This window comes from Anomaloglossus baeobatrachus, chromosome 3 (assembly GCF_048569485.1).
Source record: "Anomaloglossus baeobatrachus isolate aAnoBae1 chromosome 3, aAnoBae1.hap1, whole genome shotgun sequence".
NCBI classification, from domain to species: Eukaryota; Metazoa; Chordata; class Amphibia; order Anura; family Aromobatidae; genus Anomaloglossus; species Anomaloglossus baeobatrachus.
In genome coordinates, this window is record NC_134355.1 from 215,190,111 (window position 1) to 215,215,110 (window position 25,000).

The 25,000-nt window shown below is 43.9% G+C and overlaps 1 protein-coding gene across 7 annotated transcripts in view; it reads left to right on the forward strand.

Moving 5' to 3' along the window:
* The window catches only part of AFDN (afadin, adherens junction formation factor), a 1,370,646-nt gene that overhangs the window by 352,919 nt on the left and 992,727 nt on the right, over positions 1-25,000 (forward strand). For all 7 annotated transcript variants that reach the window (XM_075339717.1, XM_075339721.1, XM_075339720.1 and 4 more), the window contains exon 12: positions 871-928. In XM_075339717.1, coding sequence (XP_075195832.1) covers positions 871-928 — 58 coding nt within the window. The remainder of the gene's footprint in view (positions 1-870; positions 929-25,000) is intronic.

The window sequence follows — 25,000 nt, forward strand, 5'->3', positions numbered from 1 at the left end:
ATGATTGGACAAGAGATGTCCTCTTCTCCCATCTGGACATTTCTTTCATTCCAGGGCAGGATGTGGAGAACAGGAAGTGAAAGGCATCTTAGAAGATCTGTGTCACATGTATGTATCTGAACAGGCTTATGTAAGGTGAAATATGTTTCAACGGTCATTTCCCACAATCCCCTTCGGCTCAAGGTTAATTAAGTATTTGATCATTACTATGTAGAGATAGTCCTCATTAACACAAGCAATTGTTGTGGTGCACAGTTCAAGCGCCATATTAAGTCCTGCTATTTTGGATATATTCAAAAAGCACCAAATACTGTCCATATTACAGAGAGAGGTACGGATGGGGAGCGAGGGACATGGAGACGGAGACTGATGGCAAGAGAGACTGGGAGACACTGACGGCGAGACACTGACTGCGAGAGACGGGGAGGCTGACGGCGAGAGACAGATACTTTCCCATGTGCCGCTTGGTACTACAGCTAATATATATATATAATTTAGGCAGCACAGTGGTTCAGTGGTTAGCATTCTAGAATTTTGTTATTCATTTGCTTTGCATTTAATTTGAATAATAAAGTTTAACTCGTATTTTCAAAAATAATTCTGAACTTTGAATCAATAACTATTGATCCTTTATAGAAAAAGACTTTTTTAAATGTTTACTTTGAATTTTATATTGTACAAACCCTGGACAGGACATCTGATAACATGTCATCTATCTCCACCATGCCTATCTACCGCCTGTGTCTGAACATCACCTGTGATAACATGTCATGAGATAGATATGTGTGTATTTTATTACAACTGTAGAAAGATGCTGGTAATGAAATTATGCTGAATTGTAACTTTTACTTTTCTGACATTGACTTTCAGAGTTCAAGAAACGACATTTGAAATCAAAGGAGATGTACTATTCACGCAATCAAATAAGGTATCACTGTCTTCTTTTAATGAGCGAGGCCTCACCCCTCTATTTGGATTCTGACCTGGCATTTGGTTTTTGGCATACTCCCGGCCAAAATACCAACATTCTTGGGTCTAATTCAGCAAATCTCTGAACACACAGTGCGTGTAATGTGAAGATTCACAAGTGTATAGTCACATAGTGACTGCAAACTTATAGATTTAGACTGGACAACCTCTAAAACGAAACATTCTTTAATTATGATCCACTCTATGTTTCGGACCCATTTGAATGCATTGTTCTTATTTATCATGTAAGCTGCTTTTACACTAACTTATTGTTCTCATGTAACGATTGCCATTCAGGTACATGTATGTCTTTCGAAGAGCAACTTATTTCCGGTTTTGATAGGCTGACTGCTGCTTTTCCCATGTATACTGAACAATCATTAGCCATTTTTCTGATTATACAATTTCAAGTTCTGTACAGCACAAATACTTTTAAACATAGGAAGACTTGCTTCGAAGAATGATTACACTGGGGAACCACATTTTTGTTGCACCCACAAAAACACTTGTTCTTACTTAACCCCTTAGTGACCAGGCCAAATATTTGAAATCTGACATATGTCACTTTGTCGTAATAACTCTGGAATGCTTTATCACATTCCAGTGATTTTGAGACAGTTTTTTTTCCTGATACATTGTACTTTATGTTAACGGTAAATTTAAGTAGATCTGTTTTGCGTTTAATTAAAAAAAAATCAGAAATTTAAAAAATAATTTTAAAAAATTTCAATTTTTGAATGATTATCACTTTAATATGGATAGTCACACCACACAAAATAGTTAATAAATTACATTTCCCTTATGTCTACCTTACATAAACACGATTTGTCAAAGATCCTTTTAATTTTCTAAGGGTGTTAGAAGGTTTAAAAATGTAGCAACCATTTTTTACATTTTTAAGGAAATTTACAAAACTTCTTTTTCTTGGGACCTATTTGGTTTTGAAGTGACTTCAAGGGACCTATAGGTTGGAAAACCCCCAAAACTGATACCATATATTTTTTTTTTAAACATATTTTATTTGATGTCAGCAAGCACATAACAACAAAAGAACATGTTGTTACATTCCATAAAATTTCTCTGGATCTTACAATGCTTCTGTTACATCATTCTCTTTTTCATAATCACTACAATTTCATCTCCATAGAATTATTTTAACAATAATTTCCTTTTAACTTTTCAAACTAACATATTTGTTCAATTCAGTTTGTCCTTTAGATGCTCCCTATCTTTAGCGTCCCTAGTGTCCCTTCAATGTCTTCCATACAATACCAAGCCATGTGTTCAAATGCTTTAATTAACTGGGTGATTTCCGTCTGTGTGAAGCTTTGCTCAATAAATGTTCTCCACTTTTTGAAGAATCTTTTAGTGAACTTCTCCTTATGCTTCTCCGAATCTAGTTTGTCGTACATCATTATTGCTTTTAGGGTATCAACTATTTCTGTATTTCTTGGAGTCTGTTTTATCAGCCAATTCCTAAGTAGGCATTTCATAACTACAAGCAATACTACGTGTATTACATCTGGAATGTGAGCACTTGATCTGTCAGTTTCCATAGGGGTTTCTATACAGTGAAACAAACAGGCCTGAGGGGTGACAGGTATGACTACTTTCCAAATCCTCAATATGTAAGCCACTGTTTCTTCCCATACCCCTCTCACCTGTGGGCATTCCCATATGCAGTGAAACCGTTTTGCTTTATGGAGTCCGCACTTAAAGCAATGGTCCAAGAAATGCATTGGTGAGCTGCTATGTGGTATATTAAAGGCGTAAATTGCATTGTGTACTAACTTGTATTGCATCTCCCTCCATTGTTCATTTATCAATACTTTCTTAACAGATTCCAATCCCCTTAGAATTTTGTCATAGATGTCCGGATCGCCTAGAGCAGTCTCCCAGGTTTTAAATATTTGCTCTTTCTAGGGGTCCTGTACTTGATCTCTCAATTGTTGGTATATGGTTGAAAGGGTTTCATACCCAGCTCCCTGACCAATCAATATATCAAAACTCCCCCTTCTTCTCAGCCTTCCCGACTTCTTTTACCACTGATGTGTAATGTCTTGTTATTTGTAAATAGTGTAGGTAATGATGATTTTCCAAGGTAAATTTTCCCCGATACCTCCGCCCAGCTCAGAATTCTCCCCTCCTGTTTTCAGTAAATCACCCAACCTCTGTATCCCCCTCTGCTTCCATCCTTGAATTTGTTTTGACACCCTTGAATAAAATTAGGATCCTCCCACAGCAGGGTAAATTTTGAAAGACAATAAGGGAGTCTATACAGTTATTAAAAAGCTCTGTTTCACATTTGTTGGCATTTTATCTAGCTTCATATGTAATACCGCTACCAAGTTAAAAGGGCTTGTTAGCTCCCTCTCCAGCTGAACGTTAGAAAAGAAGGTTGTCCCGTTGACCCAGTCTTTTATATGTCTGGCAAGCGCCGCTAAAGCGGGCTTTACACACAGCGACATCGCTAGCGATGTCGCTGGTTAAAGCACCTGCCCCCGTTGGTTGTGCGTCACTGGCAAATTGCTGCCCGTGGCGCACAACATCGCTAACACCCTTCACACGTACTTACCTGCCTAATGATGTCGCTGTGGCCGGCGAGCCGCCTCCTTTCTAAGGGGGAGGTTCGTGCGGCGTCACTAAGCGGCCACCCAATAGAAGTGGAGGGGTGGAGATGAGCGGGCGGAACATCCCGCCCATCTCTTTCCTCCCTCATTGCGGGAAGCCGCAGGTAAGGTGTTTTTCCTCGTTCCTGCGGTGTCACACATAGCGTTGTGTGCTGCCGCAGGAACGGTGAACAACATGCGTCCTTCAAAAGCAATGATAATCGGGATTAAAACCATTAGTTAGAGTAATTTTGATTAACGGTCATTCCTGCGTTTCACACGCAACGATGTTGCGAACGAGGCCGGATGTGCGTCACGAATTTCGGGACCCCAACGACATCGTGTTAGCGATGTCGTTGCGCGTAAAGCCCGCTTTAGTTGTACAATCTAATCATGGACATTTGTACCCCACCATCTTTTTTCTGTAGAAACAGCTTTGAGTGGGCTACTCTTAAGGGCACTTTACACACTGCGATAACGCTATCGATCGCTAGCGAGCGTACCCGCCCCCGTCGGTTGTGCGTCACGGGCAAATCGCTGCCCGTGGCGCACAACATTGCTTACACCCGTCACACGGACTTACCTTCCCTGCGACGTTGCTGTGGCCGGCGAACCGCCTCCTTTCTAAGGGGCCGGTTCATGAGGCGTCACAGCGACGTCACACGGCAGCCGTCCAATAGAAGCGGAGGGGCGGAGATGAGCGGCCGGAACATGCCGCCCACGTCCTTCCTTCCTCATTGCCGGTGGACGCAGGTAAGGAGATGTTCGTTGTTCCTGCGGTGTCACACATAGTGATGTGTGATGCCGCAGGAACGACGAACAACCAGCGGCATGCACCAACAACGATATTATGAAAAGGAGCGACGTGTCAATTATCAACTATTTTTGAAGTTTTTGCGATCGTTGATCGTTGCTCCTAGCTGTCACACGCTGCGATGTCGCTAACGACGCTGGATGTGCGTCACAAACACCGTGACCCCGACGATATATAGTTAGCGATGTTGCAGCATGTAAAGCACCCTTTAGTCTTTAACCCTGCCATAAAAATTTCACAAATGCTTTTTGCAACTTGTTGATATCTGTGTGTTTCAGCTGTAAGGGAATAGTTTGTAGAGGATAGAGCAAACGGGAGAAGCTTATCATCTTTATCAGATGTGCTCTGCCAAACAGGGACAGGGAAATATTTTTCCACCTTTTTAGATATTTTTTTTCAATTAGGTGTGGATAGTTAAGTCTATATAATGACATTGAGTCTCTGCCTATTTTACTACCTAAATAAGTGATGTAGTGGGGGGGCTATGGCTACTTCTATTCCCTTACCTTGCTTGTTTACCAGGGGTGTCAAATATAGAATCTGACATCTACTAATGTTTATCCTGTAGCCTGAGGAGCCAAAGTACGCCAGTTTGTCTATTATGTTGTTTAGTTGGTTTTCTGGGTCTGACATAAAAGCATATTGCCTGCAAAGCAGGTTAGGTTTATCTCTCTATTCCAAACCTTGATTCCTGAGAAATCTTCTGATTTTATTAAGTATTGGGCTAGTAGTTCAAGGGCCAAGTCAAACAGAAGAGTGGAGAGGGAGCACCCTTGCCTAGTCCCCTTCTGTAGCTGAAAAGGTTTTGACAGAAAGCCCATTGTCGAAATTCTAGCTTCAGGCGTAGTGTAAAGTGCCTCCATAGAGTTCCGAAAAGTCCCCATTATACCAAATGTATCCATTACTAGCCCTAACCAATGCCAATTTATGTTGTCTAAGGCCAACAACGCAGGGTTCCCCTATATCGGTACCACCAATACTGTGTGAATGTTGAACTCTGCTGACCTATTTCTAACGAACCCCACCTAACGTGGTCCACACTATCGATGGGAGGATCAATGCTAGCCGCTCTGCCAGGATTTTAGAGATTATTTTAATGTCTTTATTTATCAGCGATATGGGCCTGTATGACGAAGGGTCCGAGGGGTCTTTTCCTTATTTGTGTATCCCCTTTATATACGCCATATGGTCAGACTGTAGTAGGATTTCATTTTGGAGGGTGTAGTTGAAAACTTTTACTAAAGTGGGCATAACATCTTCCTGTAGTATTTTTTAAAATACCCCTGTCATTCCATCGCGGCCTGTGGCCTTGTTATTTTTAAGGCTTTTCACACCTGTTCTCACTTACTCTTCTTTTATTGGGGCATTTAACATTTCCCTGTCCGATTCCGTAATTGTGGGTAATAACAGGTTTTTTAGGAAGTTGCCTCCTTCTGTGTTATTTGCTGGCCCTTGTTCATACAGTTTTTTGTAGAATTCTTCAAATATGTCATTGACTTTCTTCGGGTCATTGTGACTACCCCAGATGGGCCCTTCAAATAAGTTATAGATGTTAAAGGAGTTATTCCCTTTGCCATTCGTGCCAGAAGCGAACCTGCCTTTTCCCTGAATTTAAAATAATGTGATGCAATTCACTGGCCCCCCATGCTCTCTGACCTGTCCACCCACAAGTCAAATTATGCTTTCTCTTTTTTCCTTCCTTTTACCAATAGATGGATTATAAATGTAGTTTGTGTATACTTCTCTGGTCCTTCTGCTGGCTTCAGTGTATGTTAGTTGTTTTGTTTCACAATGCTTTTACATATCCTATTATGCTTCCCCTTAGTACTGCCTTAGCTGCGTCCCAGTAGAAATGTGAGTTCTCCTCATGCTCCTTCTTGTCCCATGTGTATTCCTGCCATCACAATTTCACCAGTTTTTGAAAATTCTCGTCTTGCGCTAAGTGTGAAGGGAATCTCCACAGTATGTCTGTTCCCTTGGAGTGGGTTTCTTCTAGGTCTAGGAGTAATAGGGCGTGATCTGATATCACCAGATCGTGTATGTCGATCCTCCTCAATTTGTTGAGTAGACTTTGTGTTAGTAGAAAATAATCTATCCCGGACCATGTGCTATGGACGTGGGAGAAATGAGTGTACTCTCGGCCTGCCTGGCGTGAGTTTTGCCAAGCATCTTTTACGCTAGTATGTTCTGTGAACGCATCCAGCACCCTATCATGTGTCCTGTGCCCGACCTATCTTCTTTTACGTCCATTACCGTATTAAGATCCCCTCCTATTATTATATTCCTCTCAGTGTCCTCCAGAACCTGCCTATCCAACTCCTGGAAGAAAATCTTATTACTCTCATTTGGTGCATATACATTATAAATTTTGAGACGTCCACATGGGATATCAAGCAAAGCTTTTTGTACTCTCTCATCTCCATCATTTTCCTGTGTTATTACCTTAAAATTTGCCTGCCTATGGAGTAGTATTAACACACCTGCTTTATTATTTTGGGCTGAGGATCCCATCACTTCTCCCACCCACATTTTGTACATTCTGGTGAAATCCTGAATTTTCAAATGGGTCTCCTGAAGTAGGGTAATGTCTACTTTAAGCTGCTTTAAGTGCCTCAATATCATACGTCTTTTGTATGGCGACTGCAGGCCTTTAACGTTCCATGACACAATTTGCATCCTTATATACTACTTGAAATCTTACTTCTTATCCTATCTTAACTAAATCCTTCTTAAAACCTGTCTACCGAGTCTCTCTCTGGTGGTGCAAAAAAAAAAGTCAATTAAACCAACAAAATAACATTACTATCCTATACCCCTTGTAGGAAAAAACAGTTGGGGACTTAACTTTTTTTCTCGTATATATGTAGGAACTTCTACTGATCCCTCTTTTGCTCCTTAAAATATTTTCGCTTTCTTGAGCTTCCACACTTCACTTAAAGATATGTTAAACATAGCTTCAGAAATATATACAAGTATCCCCAAAACTTGAGGACCTAAAATAGGTTGAACCTCGACACAGTATAGAGAGGCTCATTCCCAGGAGAGATGAAAGAAAGAAGAAACAAGAGGAGGGAGGGAAGAGTGGAGGAGGGGTCCATAGAAGAGTTATGGGAAGGAGAGGGGGCGTAAACAAAAAGGAGGTGTGAGTGGGAAGGGGGAGTTGAGTGGGATGGGTGTGGTGGGAGGTAGATTGTGGGTGGGAGAAAGTGTGTAGTTGGGGGGCAGGAGAGGGTTTGTTTGTGGGTGGCAAAGGGAGTGTTTAAGTAGTTTGTGGGTGGAGGAGTGTAGTTGGGAGGAGCGGAAGGGGATTGTGATTGTGGGGTGAGAGGGGGCAGTTGTTTGGGAGGGAAGGTGTGTTTGGGTGATGGGATAATATAGGGGTTGGGCAAGACAGGGGAAGAAGAACAAAGAAGAAAAAAATAAATTAAAACTGGGTATGGAGAGGGACAGGGGATGTCTGGGTTATGGTAGACTTAACGCTTTCAGGCCCACAACTCCAGACCCCCATACAAATCCAACTCCCTCATCGCTCCTTTACAAACAGCATCAACACTCCGCATTAATAATCAGCAATTTTGCCCCTGTATGGGCTATTTTATGCCCCCCCCCTTCTGGGGGAGTAGCATCTCCATTCTTCGCCAGGGGCGACGATTTTGTAAAAGTCATGTCCACATAACTTCTTGCCTCATCAGGGACCGTGGCATTTGGGTGAATTGGCGCCCCCGCTCACAGACGGCTCACCCTCCCTATCCCTACACTGCTAAGCTAATACGTGCTGCTAATGTCAGTGAAGGAATATAGAAACCGTGAGATAGAGGGGATAAAGAGGCATCAATATGCAATTATATATATCCAATTCATTCCCAAAGATTAAATATTCTATTCTGTCTCTTCCTAGTAGCTATGGATCCCAACCGCTCTAATTCAGTCCCTTAGATAACTGTATGATTGTACTCACACTACCGGCATCAACAGATAGTTTTAACTCAGCCAGAAACGATGACTTGTAGAAAGACCAGGAGAAACGCTGTAGTTTTCTTCTAGAATCCTGTATTAAGTACAAAGTAAAGGCAGGTGAAAAGGAATAATTTGTACAGGGTTGTAGACATGTGTCTTCAGCAATGGTTCCTCTCTAGACTAAACTGAGGGAGAAGGGAGGAGCATTCTATACAGAAGCCAACTAGGGGAGGAACATAGGGACAAACTTCATACAGTCTAAATCTGCCTACTAACAATATGGAATTTCCTGATAGGAGGAAAAATATGCAATGTAAGAAATATAAACAGGTGGTTCCCATTCATGGGACACAACACTCCCCGTCTGAAATCATCTGATGTCACAAGTCCTTCTACGATGTAAGGAGTCAATCCTGTCCCTCGATGTCACGAAACCTGTAACGAAAAAAGAGAGAAACACAAAAAATGCAACGGTAATGCACTGAATTCAAGTCCATGCTTGGTCGATGACGCATAGTCCTTGCGTAAAAATGTAAAAGTAGAAAAAATGGAAAATGAATTCAAGTTCAACAAACCCATCTTCAGATTGGGGAAGCCGCAAACATGCCAACTCTTCCTCCAACCCAATAATCCAACGGTAAAGTTTTAGTCCAAGGAAAAGTTCAAAGTTCAATTGGACATGAATAGTTGTCTCAGTACAGCAGGGGTAAGAGAAGGTACGCTCCCCGCTGTGGCAGTGTCCAACAACAAAGTTAGTTCATGTAACGTCCTCCTTCGGTAAAAGTAGCACGAGTTTGGTGACTGGACGAAAGAAGATTCGGGTTGAACTGCCCTTCGTCACCTTCACTTCTACCTTCCGGGTCTTTCCATCGAAACGGAGTACAGCCTTGATGATGAGTCCCATTGGCCACTCGTTGCGATGAGCCTCTCTGTCTTTCAGCAAGACAATGCCTCCTACTTGCAGGTTAGGAGATGACTTCTGCCATATGTGACGGCTTTGAAGCAGATACAAATACTCGGTCTTCCACCGATGCCAGAACACGTTGGACAGATGTTGTACTTGCTTCCATTGACGTCTGAAAATGTCTTTTGATTGAAGTCCTCAGGAGGGACTGAAACAGCTCCAGTTTTCTGTGTGAGGAGTGTGGCTGGAGTGAGAATCATTGGAGCGTCGGGGTCGGATGATAGAGGAACCAGAGGTCTGGCGTTTATTATAGCGGATACCTCTGCGAGAAAGGTCACCAGCACTTCGTGGGTGAGAGGAAGTTTGTGATTTAGCAGCATGGAATCAAGTATTCTTCATGCGATTCCGATCATGCGTTCCCAGGATCCACCCATGTGTGACGAGTATGGGGGATTGAACACCCAGGTACAGCCATTGTCAGATAAGAATTTGTTTAGCTGCAGTTCCTTACAAGCATCTGTGAAATTAGTTCCACAGTTGGACCGGAATTGTTTGGCACGTTCTTTGTCGATGACACCAGGATGATTCACGCACATGTGCCAGCCGTGGCACGTTGAGAAGACTTGTAGAAACAGTGAGCGATGTGAATAAGATGAGCTACGGCTCGTACCACAGATGACCAACTTGAGAAGCGCTCGAAGCGATGAGGTCTCAACTTCTGTTTTGATGTCACTGAAGTGTAGTGAGCGGAGACGACTGGTATAATTTCCTTGTCGGATTTTGGTTCCACCAGCTCATCTATGTTGCCGATGTAGTTATCGCAGGTCTCCTCATATAAGATACTTGGAGGTGTCAGCGACATGTCGCCGAGTTTGGACGCAGCAATCGGTCTCGTTCCTCGGTCAGCTGGGTTTTGTTCGGTGGGAATGTGGTGCTACTGTTCAGCATGATCTCTGTCGAGGATATTTTGCGTAATCTCGACAGTGTTTTTCCATCTCTGGTTGTCTTTTCAAGGTGCGTTTTAGAGAGGAGAATCGTGCAGTTGCATGCTGGAAGTTGTTTGGCAACCTTGGCCTTGGAGACCGAAAGGGTAATGGGGCTACCCAACTGTTAGTCATTCTGAGAGAACTCTTTATTCATAATCTTTATGAATTCCTTGTCTTCTCTCGTCGGTGCCAACTTGTCTTCATTTGTAGATCAAACACTGTTGACCCAAAGTAGTCATCCCAGAGATGGTATGCGTCCGCGTAGTCGGGCCTCTGCTGTCGCCACCTGGTGTCGCTCAGCCTCTCACCCAGTAGTGATGCGGACATGGTTGAAAGTGAGTGCCGCGACCGTTTGGGAGGATGTGTGTCTTGTAGGAGGAGATCACGTCGGGACTCTTCATTCTGCCTACGCAGATGTTTCCTATGATCACCCAGCCTAAGCCGTAGTACTGAGCGAATGGCGCGTCATGTGGCCCATTGATTTGTTGTCGTACTTTGCGTAGCTGGAGGATGTCCCTTCCAAGCCGAATCAGGATTTTTGCACTATGATCGAGAGCTAGGATTTTGCTGGCGATAGTTCTCAGGTGAGGGTGGTGAAGAGCTGTCTCCGGTGTCGGAATCTCTTCCCGGTTAGCCGGTATCTGGTTGCACTCGACTAGTGTCGGTAAAGGTATCTCTATGGTATTTTAAAGAGATGTTACCACAAGACCACTGGCTCTTGTTCCGCAAGCTTCTGAGATGCCGCTGCAAGTACCTAGTGTGTAAGGGTAGGCATTTTCCTTTAAGCCGAACAAGTTGAAGAGTTCAGACCTGGCCAGTGACCTGTTGCTCTGGTCGTCCAGGGTGCTGTACACCTTCACAGCCCTTTCTGGGTGACCTTTGGGATATACACTTACTAGGCATATTTTCGCACAAGACTTGTCCCAGAGATCTTCTCCGCAGACTTCGGTGCACGAGGAGGATACTGTGAGGTGGTTTGCAGCTTGGCCTGTACTCTCCCCGCCATGACTTGTGGTAGGAGAAGGCGTAGGTGTGGGATCAGGCTGAAATGGGTGGAGCGCTTGCACATGATCCGTGCTGTCACACTCCATGCACTTAATTGTAACCTTACAGTCCTTGGCAAGGTGTTCTCTAGAGGCACAACACCTGAAACATACCCCAAACCTTTTCAAGGGTTCCTTTCGTTCTTGAAGGGGTTTCTTCCTGAAGCCAATGCACTTCTTCAGAGGATGTGGCAGTTTGTGAATAAGACACTGACGGTTCGGATTTTCTGCCTTCCCGCCTTCATTGCCCTTGTCTGGTGCGGACGTTGTTGTAGGTGCTAGAACGTCAGTCTTCTTGACTGATACTGGGCCCCTAAGTTTTCTGTCATTTTGATGAGGGCTCTCATATCTGGGAGCTGGTGAAGTGGAGCCGGTGGGTTCTCCACAGGTGAAGCTGGGGTCTGCCTTATGTTCCGCAGTGCAGTTGATGAACTCGCAGAAGTAGGAGAATGGAGGGAAGTAGACTTGGTGCTCTTTTTTTATAGTTTTTTCCTGCCGTGGTCCACCGTTCTTGCACGTTGTAAGGTAGCTTGGCGACTATAGGTTTCACCCCACGAGCGGTGTCCAGGTAGCTGAGGTCAGGTAGGTGTGTCTGTTTTGGCCAGCTGGAGCTCGGATAGCAGGTCGCTGAGTTCCTGGTACTTTGAAGCATCCTTGCCAGATATTTTGGGAAGGTCATAAAGTTGTTTCAGCAATGCATCTTCAATTGCTTCAGGACTGCCAAAGCCTTTCTCTAGTCTGTCCCATGCGGTTGCGAGATCAGTTGTTGGGTCACTGATGTAGACGGATCTGAGTCTCTTGATTCTCTCGGTAGACTGTTGCCCTAGCCACCTGATTAGCAAGTCCAGCTCTTCAGCAGCTGTAATGCCGAGGTCACGCTTTGCGGTTTTAAAGGCACACTTCCACCCTCTGTAGTTTTTGGGCTGGTCATCAATCTTTGTGAGACCGGTGTTGGTGAGTTCTTGGCGGATCATGTACCTTGCAAATTCAGACATGTCTGATCTTTCCGACATTGGGGTCACATTTGCTGACTGCGTGGTGCTTGTTGCGTGGTTTGTAGCTTCTTGGTTCGGGAACATGGGAAAGTACCGCGTGGCATAGGCGTTTAGACCAGTGATCGGTTTGGTGTGTACAGTCTGTTGCATGCGGGGCCGGAAATACATGGTTGTTGGGAGTGTAGCGCCTTGCCGGCATGTTTGGTTGCATGTAGACATGGGCATGCAGAGGTTGCTGATGTGCAGGGTTTGGCTGTGCATTGGAATATGAAGCAGGTTCAGGCTTTAAAGTCTGAGGTGCATTGGACTGACCTGGAAGGCTGAAAGTTGTAGGTGGATCAGTGTCTTGAAACTCTAAGAAGTGTTAGCGCTGATGGGAATGTTGATGGTAGCTGTCAGTTCGTCGTCTTGGCTCAGCACGTAATCTCTTGTACGCTTAAGTGAGTCTTCTGTGTCAAGATCACACAAACTGGCGCTGCCTTCTTGGCTCCCACCCAGAGCTTGTTCAAAGACCTTTAGCCTTGCCATGGCCGCCACATGTTCACATTCCTTCAGTACGGTTTCAATTTCTGCCTTTTTGCGTGCAGATTCTGCAATTGTCTCTGCTTCCTTGCGTGCAGATTCTGTTTTTATATCTGCTTCTCTCTGGGCGAAGATGGCTTGTACTTTCGTTGTTTCTGCTTCAGCGCACGCCTTTTATGAGCTGCTCGTTGAGGGTTGAGTACCTTGATGACCCTGATTTGAGTGAGTGCCTTGAGCTCCTAACGGACCTGCATTTGTAAGATGCCGCTCCTGACATTTGCACCATTTTTGCTTCAGTCTCGCTCACAATGTCGTGCACGGTGCGGTCTCGTTCAGCATTAAGCTATTGGAAGTCCTGTAGTTCGTTTTGAGACTCAGACATATTTGATCTTGGTAGGTTAGAGGAATATTTTTTTACAAATTTCTTTGTAGTACCGGTATGCTGAGTACAGTTGTTCAAGGGCTCCCTCTGGTGGTAGCTCATGAGCACCAGGCGCAGGTAAAACAGTTACTTGTTTTTGCACTCTTTGCCACAATAATGTTGTGTGGGTAAGCAGTTCACTTCTGGCTGTTTCTAGGTTCTCTTTAACCTTCCATTTTGGTTTGGTCAACCGCTTAATCTTTCATTGTAATTTAAGTGTGAGTCCAAGTCTTACTCTTGTTGCTCTAGGACAGGTAGTGAGAGAGTTCTCTGACTCCATCAAGAAGGGTGAATGCTGCTCTGCACTGGTTGTCAGGGAAACCAATACAATGTTGCAATCTTAGCTGGGGAGCAGCCTGTGTTTGCAGAATGTAATTGCAGAGTCTCTGGCTGCAACTTGCAATTAGCTTATGGGTGATTCTAGGTTTATAGCTCCACATAGTTCTGATAACAGCTAAATACTTTACAGGGCACTTTCTGTCTAAAGCTGCTATAAAGTTTTATGCTGTGGCTTATTAGCCCCTTGGGGTAATCCTTTCTCTGGATTGTATGCAGTATAGCACTCCTGGAAACAGGTTCTTTACTGACATGTATACTAATGCCGGTCACAGCAAGTCCTTTTCACTATGCTGTCTTTTCCTGGTAGCTGTGAATCCCAAGCGCTCTAATTATCAGTCCCTTAGATAACTGTATGATTGTACTCACACTACTGGCATCAACAGATGGTTTTAACTCAGCCAGAAACGATGACTTGTAGAAAGACCAGGAGAAACGCTGTAGTTTTCTTCTAGAATCTTGTATTAAGTACAAAGTAAAGGCAGGTGAAAAGGAATAATCTGTACAGGGTTGTAGACATGTGTCTTCAGCAATGGTTCCTCTCTAGACTAAACTGAGGGAGAAGGGAGGAGCATTCTATACAGAAGCCAACTAGGGGAGGAACATAGGGACAAACTTCATACAGTCTAAATCTACCTAGTAACCATATGGAATTTCCTGATTGGAAGAAAAATATGCAATGCAAGAGATATAAACAGGTTGTTCCCATTCATGGGACACAACATATTCAAACTCTGTATTTTACATCGCTGTTTGGTAGCTTAAGTCAATATGATACAGCAAATTCAAGGACCAAACCCTAAAAGAAATTAAATATCTCACATGTACAACATGTACTCACTGTACCAATATAATAATAAGACCAGGTAATGTCATGAGGAGATCTTGTCCAATCACAGACCCTCCACTGTCCACTTGACACTCAGGCTAATAAAATAAACGCATATTTGTCAGATACTGAGCATGCAAGAATCCCAACGCGTTTCTCCCCTCTAAACATTGTTATGATACAACTTTAGAACACAAACTGTAATAAATTGTAAATATGTAATACAATATGTAATATAGATTACATATACTGTATATTTTGTGTGTGTTATATATATAGATATATATTCTGTATATTACATATTGTATTACATATTTACAATTTATTAGTTTTTTGTGTTCTAAAGTTGTATTCCAATGAAAATATTTTATGTTCTTGCTAAATATCTTGATAATTGTATCATCGAAATGATTAAATGTCTAATGTTCACATTGTACTACAATACATTTTTCACTTAAATATAAGCAATATACTATGTTCTTTAGTATATTTTTGTTGAAAACTGTTGTCTATTACATGTCGTGTGATAGTGTGTTTGTTTATTTTTATATATATATATATATATATATATATATATATATATATATATATATATATATATATATATATATATATATATATATAATATATATATATATATATAAACGATGTAGGTGGCAAAAAACAGTTTGCAACAAAAACACTAAAAAGATACTAACTAACATTTGTGCAGTGAGTCTATGAATTTGTTCTAAGAAATAGAATGGCCTCCATCAGATCCTCCTTCATAGATGACCTCAAATCTGACCTAATAATTTTAAGGCTAGAGAACAACCTCTCTACAGTAACTTGGGTTGGAGGCAAAGCCATAACCACATGGGCAACATCTCTAACTAGCAATTTCCGTGTATAAAGGAATTGCCTCATGCACAGTCAGTTTTGATGAACGGTTGAATTTTTCTATTTGAGAGCAAGTGAAACATTTTGCTGAAATCTGGTCAATCTGCTGCTATAGGAGACAGAGTGAAATCTTTTTCCTTGCGGCAAAGCTTTGCCTGCTCCATGTCATCCAAATACTTGTCAAAGTTAAACTCCTCATCTGATGAGGATGAAGATATGGCAGCAGTAGCACTGTCAGGACCCAAGTCCTCTTGCACCTGGCAGTCCTGTAGCTCACTCATCCTAACTGCTACCTCAGTCATAACTTCTTTTCCTTTAGTAAGCTGTTTGTCATCAAGCAGTATACGATGACTTGGGTCCACATAAACAGCTGCCAGAAGAATTTTATTTTCCAATAGCTGTGTCTCTCTCCGTTTCATTGAAGCAGAAATGCCATCTGCGAGTAAACCTCCTCTTTGGGACAGGCAAAATAGCAAGTTCTTCCACTTCCTTATGAAAATGCCAGGAGTTAAATCCTCAGCTTGTAATTTTTTAGTCACGGTAAATGGGTGAATAAGCAATTCCTTCAATTCAGCCACCTGTGTCCATTGACCTTCATTTAGTGTTACCTGAGGGTTCACCATATCTATAAGAAAAACTTTTAGTTAAAGCAATCGCTCAATCATTAATTAAATAAGTGCAGCCCCACCGAGTGGCTTGATCAACAATTGCCCCTTTCCCAACACGGCTCTTCAAGATGGAATCAATTTTAGGGGTTATGGCGGCAATAACCAATTTCCTCACTTTTGCAATCAGATTTCCAGCATGTCTTTCTTGCAGACGCTCTCTTATTGCCAGCTGCAGCGTGTGCACAACACCGCGTATGTGATGAATATGAAAGGGTTTTGAGGCATCTTCAACAAGATCATCTAATCCTAAAGTATCATTTTGCTGTTCTTCTGTTGTAATATCTGTTTGTTCCTCAGTTACATGAACAGCACTGTGGCCTTCCATCTCAAACATACTGAATCCTAAATTTTCTTCTAGATGTTGTTCATTACTCTCATTCATCAGTTTAATTGTACTTATCATGTTTGAAGCACTGTCTGATACAATAGCAAGAACCTGTTCTTTTTTTGAGTTCGTAATCTTGTAGAACTTTTTCCACTAAGGCCTGGAGAACCTGGCTTATGTGATGAGCTTTAGTATCTTTTACTGCCAGTGTCTTGGTAACAATTTTTTTTGTCACAAACATATCGAACATTGATGGCAAAATAATTTAGTGAAATGCAGTGACTCTGGGCATCCCAGCAAAGGCAATGGGTTTCAAGATATGACATTCAGACACATCGTTTCGTGAGGATCTGTTTTTAGGCTCAAAAATAAATCCTCACAAAGAATTAGCATGTCAGTTTGTGGCATTTTTCTAATCTGCTTTTGCTATTGAAATCATTATCTATGAGCTCAAAAACCTTTCAGGTGATGCGGTTTTTTAAAAAGCTGATCTGCTTTTGCAGCTGACAAACGTATCCTCAAAATACGCAGCAACAATGCTGTGTGTGAATGTTGCCTTAGTTCAGGAATAGAACAGCCATTTATAGGACATTTCATAACTTTCCCAAATTCCTATGAAAAAATATTCAGCACAATCTGCATTGTACTACTGTACCCAATTTATTATATATTTTAGGAGTTGGAGTCAGTTCATTTTATACCGACTCCAACTCCACCAAAATGAGCTCCGACTCCACGACTCCGACTCTACAGCCCTGCATCTTACAAAACTGGGTGAGTCTGGCCACCTGGGTACTGAGCAGTGCTGCCGCCCATATCTTGTCTATCTCAACACCTTTGTCACATGTGTTATCTGGGCCATTAGTGAGTAGAGCGCTCATGGCAGAGAAAGCTTACCGCCCTTTATCCACAGACCTTCTTCAGTCAACTGGCTCCCTGCGTCTCACACTCCGTTCCTTGCTGAATCACTTGTTTCTGTAGGGATTTAAAAACACAAGTAGTCACCAATGTCACGGACGTGACAGGAGCCACCGAGGTACTGGTACTTGTCTGCATTGGCAAAGGACTCTCAACTCCAGGCCCATTCACTGCTGCTTTGTTGTCTGCACCTGTGCGAGCATCTTCTCCAGCTCCATCACTCACTGGTTCCTTTGATAACAGGAGAGCCTCCACCTGGTCTCACACCCACTCTACGGTCTTTATATGTTTATCACGTCACAATCCACATTTGACTATCTTACCCCCCTCCGCTCTACGAACAACAGTGATTGCAAATCTTCATCTCGTTCTCCTATTCCGATGGGAGAGGAGCGAGTTGTTCGATTTTTATTACCTCATGTTGCGTAACCTCAGCATATCTAGTGCAGAATCAACCAGCATCTTGGTATCTGGATCCATCTACAGAAAAACTCTAAATCTGCATTAGCAATGGGCTCATCTGAGACATGTTCAAATCCTGACAATTCTTGTTACATCAAAGCAATCATGAGATATACAGTATGTAAATCTGCTGTATCCTCCTTACAGATTAAAATATAAAGAAAATTTAATACAAAAACTCAATTGATGAACAAATTAAAACCTTAAATAATATGTGGGATTTTCCACATCATCTTTCCCCCTTTTTTTGAATCTATTATCCAAAACATAATTAGATTCAAAAAGTGTGTGGCCCCGGAGCTCTACATTTAGGCATAAAAGTCACAATGTGTAGATTGTACCTAATTGAGAGCACCATAAATAATGTTTTTATCTGTAACTTAATAACAATAAAAATAATTATTATTTATCTGTAACTTTTATAATGGAAAACTATTTCAATGACTTTTCAACCTTCGCTTGAACCGCAAAAATCTGCATTACAATCTTTCCTTATTAAAAGAAAGCAGATTATTCAAGACATTAAATATCATGAAAACAGAATGCCATAAATCATCCACATACCTTGTACTAAACTATTAAAATTAATAAGATTATTAATAAAGATGATTATTATTATCACTAATGCAACACAACCTCTGGATATAGCGACGTCCAGATTAGTAAAATTGAGGAATACTATTACTTTTGTATACATACTGGCCATCTGGCAACAGATGCATGAACTAAAAATAAATTTTCTAAGCAAATCACCATAAAATGCTGATTTACCATAGAAATCCATCTGATTAAACAGCTTCCTATGCTCTTGTATCTACCAATAAATCTAAACATTTCCACAATTAAAGGGGGCTTTACACGCAGCAATATCGCTAGCAATATCGCTGATGAAAGCACCCGCCCCCGTCGGTTGTGTGTCACGGGCAAATCGCTGCCCATGGCGCACAACATCGTTAGGAGCCGTCACACGGACTTACCTGCCTAGCGACGTCTCTGTTGCCGGCGAACCGGCTCCTTTCTAAGGGGGCGGTTTGTGCGGCGTCACAGTGGCGTCACTAAGCGGCCGCCCAATAGAAGCGGAGGGGCGGAGATGAGCAGGCGGAATATCCCGCCCACCTCCTTCCTTCCTCATTGCCGGCGGCCGCAGGTAAGCTGCAGTTCGTCGTTCCTGAGGTGTCACACATAGCGATGTGTGCAGCCTCGGGAACGACGAACAATCTGTGTCCTCAACAAGCAACGATTTTTGGAAAATGAACGTGTCAACAATCAATGATAAGGTGAGTATTTTTGATCGTTAACAGCCGTTCGTTGGTGTCACACGCAACGACGTCGCTAACTATGCCGGATGTGCATAACTGAATCCGTGACCCCGGCGATATATCGTTAGATATGTCGCTGCATGTGACGGGGTCTTAAGTTTTATTCCTTTAGGATAAAATTAGTAAAATAAAAAACTATTGTCAATGACCTTTTTCCAATATAAATTGCAATGAATTAAATGCAGACAGCCCCCTTTTTATATATATATATATATATATATATATATATATATATATATATATATATATATATATATATATATATATATATATATATATATATATATATATATATATATATATATATATATATATAAAAGAAAAAAAAACATGACCATGCTTGAACTGCTCTTTTCACAAGAAACCCCCTGTAAAGTGAAACTTAAATAGATAGGACTAAGCCCCCTTGTAACCTGAAACTCTAGTGGAAAACCTGTATTTTCCTCCTCCCACTAAGGCAAACTGGCCTTCTCCTTCTGTTGGACACAGTAAGAAGCCAAATCTCTCTCCTCCCTTGGACATATAGATCTTTTATTGATTTTTTTTTTATTATTTATTTTTTTAAACATACAACTCTGAGGATTTATTTTATCAGATCCATAACTGGAATATTTATTATTTACTTATTTATCATGACCTCTACTGCAAAGGTATATTATTTATGAATTTTTAGTTTAATGTTTTGCTAACCTATCATTTTTAATATTGTAATGGACTTTAACTATTGATCCCGAAGTCTCACACTGAAAATACTCATTTTATCTAATTCCTACTAAAGATGGCTGCACAGCACACGGTCTCTTTGCTAGGATAGGACCATGCGAGAAGGGAGGGTAAACTTTTTTTTTTTATATGTATCTATATATATATATATATATATAATTGCCTTATTCGGTCTCTGTCTGTCTGTAATGCTCCAAAATTGTGTCCTTACGGTGACATTGTGTCCTTACGGTGACACAAAGCTGATTGGCCGCTGGGCTCGCCATGGCCCCGCCCCCCCACACGGATTGGCCGCTCGCCCAGGCTGCGCCCCCACACGGATTGGCCAGCCGCTCGCCCAGGAACCGCCCCCCCCCACAGATTGGCCTTTCGCCCCGGCACCCTGTAGGCATTGGCAACTCGGCCACGCCACGCCCCGCCCCCCTCACGCAATGCACGCTAGCTCTGGGCCCCCCCCCCGCGTATTCCCCGAACTGACACCGTCACGGAGCCATGACTCCCAGGTGAGTACTGTACTCCCCCCCCCCCCCCCCCCAACGGGAGCCTACATCAGCGTACGCCGCCAACCCCGCCGACACTTACCCTCGCATTGCTGGCCTTGCTGCCGTATGCTGGTGTGGGCTCCCGTGCGAGCGGGGGACGGGATACGTTGGTAACCATGCTAGCATAGTTACCAGCACATCAAGGTCCTGCAGCGGCGGAAGATCCACACGCACACACACAACAGCACACACACACATACACACACATCAGATCACACTCACTCTCACAAACACCTCACACACACCTCACACACACATCGCATCCACACACTCACAGCATCCGGCGATATCGCTTGCTTCTCGGCCTCGATACTGTGCTGTTGTGACCTTCCAGGACCTGCCGGAGGATCACATGGCCAGAAGCATGTGGTATCTCCGGATGTTGCGAGTATGAGCGCGTATGTGCAATATCGTCAATGTGTGTGTACGTGAGTGTATGCGATCGGGTGTGTGTGAGTGTATGCGATCGGGTGTGTGTGAGTGTATGCGATCGGGTGTGTGTCGGTGTGTGTGAGTGTATGCGATCGGATCTGTGAGTGTCGGCAGAAGAGCATGGCGTGCTGGAGGAGGCTGGGAGGAGAGAGGCTGATCCTGGGGAAGGCTGGGATGGGGATGCTGATGCTGGGGACAGAGAGGCTGATGCTGGGATGAGAGAGGCTGATGCTGGGATGAGAGAGGCTGATGCTGGGATGAGAGAGGCTGATGCTGGGATGAGAGAGGCTGATGCTGGGATGAGAGAGGCTGATGCTGGGGACAGAGAGGCTGATGCTGGGGACAGAGAGGCTGATGCTGGGGACAGAGAGGCTGATGCTGGGGACAGAGAGGCTGATGCTGGGGACAGAGAGGCTAATGCTGGGATGGAGAGGCTGATGCTGGGGACAGAGAGGCTGATGCTGGGATGAGAGAGGCTGATGCTGGGGACAGAGAGGCTGATGCTGGGGACAGAGAGGCTAATGCTGGGATGAGAGAGGCTGATCCTGGGGAAGGCTGGGACAGAGAGGCTGATGCTGGGGACAGAGAGGCTGATGCTGGGATGAGAGAGGCTGATGCTGGGGACAGAGAGGCTGATGCTGGGGACAGAGAGGCTAATGCTGGGATGAGAGAGGCTGATCCTGGGGAAGGCTGGGATGGAGAGGCTGATGCTGGGATGAGAGAGGCTGATGCTGGGATGAGAGAGGCTGATGCTGGGGACAGAGAGGCTGATGCTGGGGACAGAGAGGCTGATGCTGGGGACAGAGAGGCTGATGCTGGGGACAGAGAGGCTGATGCTGGGGACAGAGAGGCTGATGCTGGGGACAGAGAGGCTGATGCTGGGGACAGAGAGGCTGATGCTGGGGACAGAGAGGCTGATGCTGGGGACAGAGAGGCTGATGCTGGGGACAGAGAGGCTGATGCTGGGGACAGAGAGGCTGATGCTGGGGACAGAGAGGCTGATGCTGGGGACAGAGAGGCTGATGCTGGGGACAGAGAGGCTGATGCTGGGGACAGAGAGGCTGATGCTGGGGACAGAGAGGCTGATGCTGGGGACAGAGAGGCTGATGCTGGGGACAGAGAGGCTGATGCTGGGGACAGAGAGGCTGATGCTGGGGACAGAGAGGCTGATGCTGGGGACAGAGAGGCTGATGCTGGGGACAGAGAGGCTGATGCTGGGGACAGAGAGGCTGATGCTGGGGACAGAGAGGCTGATGCTGGGGACAGAGAGGCTGATGCTGGGGACAGAGAGGCTGATGCTGGGGACAGAGAGGCTGATGCTGGGGACAGAGAGGCTGATGCTGGGGACAGAGAGGCTGATGCTGGGGACAGAGAGGCTGATGCTGGGGACAGAGAGGCTGATTCTGGGGACAGAGAGGCTGATGCTGCGGGTAGAGAGGCTGATGCTGGCGCAGCATGGCGGATGGAGCACGTTTGGGAGTGCGCAGCATGGGAGATGGAGCACGATGGGGGGTGCGCAGCATGGGGGATGGAGCACGATGGGGAGTGCGGAGTATGGCGGATGGAGCACGTTTGGGAGTGCGCAGCATGGCGGATGGAGCACGATTGGGAGTGCGCAGCATGGCGGATGGAGCACGTTTGGGAGTGCGCAGCATGGGAGATAAAGCACGATGGGGAGTGCGCAGCATGGCGGATGGAGCACGTTTGGGAGTGCGCAGCATGGGGGATGGAGCACGTTTGGGAGTGCGCAGCATGGGGGATGGAGCACGTTTGGGAGTGCGCAGCATGGCGGATGGAGCACGTTTGGGAGTGCGCAGTATGGGGGATGGAGCACGATGGGGAGTGCGCTGCATGGCGGATGGAGCACGTTTGGGAGTGCGCAAGATGGGAGATGGAGCACGATGGGGGGTGCGCAGCATAGGGGATGGAGCACGATGGGGAGTGAGCTGCATGGGGGATGGAGCACGATGGGAAGTGCACACCTCCCCCCAACACACACACGCACGCGCACTGCACAACACACCACACACACACACTGGGAACCACAAACAACTGCCCTACACAGACACCCACACACAGACAACGCTGCACACACAAATATACGCACATACCGCACAACACACACATTGCACAAAACATACCTCCCCCCAAAACACACCACACACACACAAACCGCGCAACACACACACACAACGCTACAGACACACAGCGTTCCACAAACAACGCAACACACAAACACCACCGCTCTCACCCCCCCATCACACCCAGACAACACCCAGAACATGTACAGCGCCCTACACAAACACTTGGTAACTACACACAACAACATCTATATATATATATATATATATATATATATATATATATATATATATATATATATATATATATATATATATATATATATATATATATATATATAATATATATAATATATATATATATATAAAACAAAAATCATACATGAACTACACAATACGTAAATTCTAGAATACCCGATGCGTAGAATCGGGCCACCTTCTAGTATATATATATATATATATATATATATATATATATATATATATATATATATATATATATATAATATATATAATGTGTGTGTGTGTATATATATGTATATGTACAGTGCCTACAAGTAGTATTCAACCCCCTGCAGATTTGGCAGGTTTGATAAGATGCAAATAAGTTAGAGCCTGCAAACTTCAAACAAGAGCAGGATTTATTAACAGATGCATAAATCTTACAAACCAACAAGTTATGTTGCTCAGTTAAATTTTAATAAATTTTCAACATAAAAGTGTGGGTCAATTATTATTCAACCCCTAGGTTTAATATTTTGTGGAATAACCCTAGTTTGCAATTACAGCTAATAATCGTCTTTTATAAGACCTGATCAGGCCGGCACAGGTCTCTGGAGTTATCTTGGCCCACTCCTCCATGCAGATCTTCTCCAAGTTATCTAGGTTCTTTGGGTGTCTCATGTGGACTTTAATCTTGAGCTCCTTCCACAAGTTTTCAATTGGGTTAAGGTCAGGAGACTGACTAGGCCACTGCAACACCTTTGATTTTTTCCCTCTTGAACCAGGCCTTGGTTTTCTTGGCTGTGGGCTTTGGGTCGTTGTCTTGTTGGAAGATGAAATGACGACCCATCTTAAGATCCTTGATGGAGAAGCGGAGGTTCTTGGCCAAAATCTCCAGGTAGGCCATGCTATCCATCTTCCCATGGATGCGGACCAGATGGCCAGGCCCCTTGGCTGAGCAACAGCCCCACAGCATGATGCTGCCACCACCATGCTTGACTGTAGGGATGGTATTCTTGGGGTCGTATGCAGTGCCATCCAGTCTCCAAACGTCACGTGTGTGGTTGGCACCAAAGATCTCGATCTTGGTCTCATCAGACCAGAGAACCTTGAACCAGTCTGTCTCAGAGTCCTCCAAGTGATCATGAGCAAACTGTAGACGAGCCTTGACATGACGCTTTGAAAGTAAAGGTACCTTACGGGCTCGTCTGGAACGGAGACCATTGCGGTGGAGTACGTTACTTATGGTATTGACTGAAACCAATGTCCCCACTGCCATGAGATCTTCCCGGCGCTCCTTCCCTGTTGTCCTTGGGTTAGCCTTGACTCTTCGGACAAGCCTGGCTTCGGCACGGGTGGAAACTTTCAAAGGCTGTCCAGGCCGTGGAAGGCTAACAGTAGTTCCATAAGCCTTCCACTTCCGGATGATGCTCCCAACAGTAGAGACAGGTAGGCTCAACTCCTTGGAAAGGGTTTTGTACCCCATGCCAGCCTTGTGACCCTCCACGATCTTGTCTCTAATGGCCTTGGAATGCTCCTTTGTCTTTCCCATGTTGACCAAGTATGAGTGCTGTTCACAAGTTTGGGGAGGGTCTTAATTAGTCAAAAAAGGCTGGAAAAAGAGATAATTAATCCAAACATGTGAAGCTCATTGTTATTTGTGCCTGAAATACTTCTTAATACTTTAGGGGAACCAAACAGAATTCTGGTGGTTTGAGGGGTTGAATAATAAATGACCTTCTGAATATCTGAATATTTTATATTTTCACAATTAAAAAAAAAGAAATAACATTCTTTTTTGCTACAGTGCATTTCACACTTCCAAGCTGATCTACAGTCCAAATGTCACAATGCCAAGCTAAATCTGCAGGGGGTTGAATACTACTTGTAGGCACTGTGTATGTGTATGTATATATATATGTGTGTATATGTGTATATGTATATATGTATATATGTTTGTGTGTATATATATATATATATATATATATATCAGTCAGGGCCAGAAATATTTGGACAGTGACACAAGTTTTGTTATTTTAGCAGT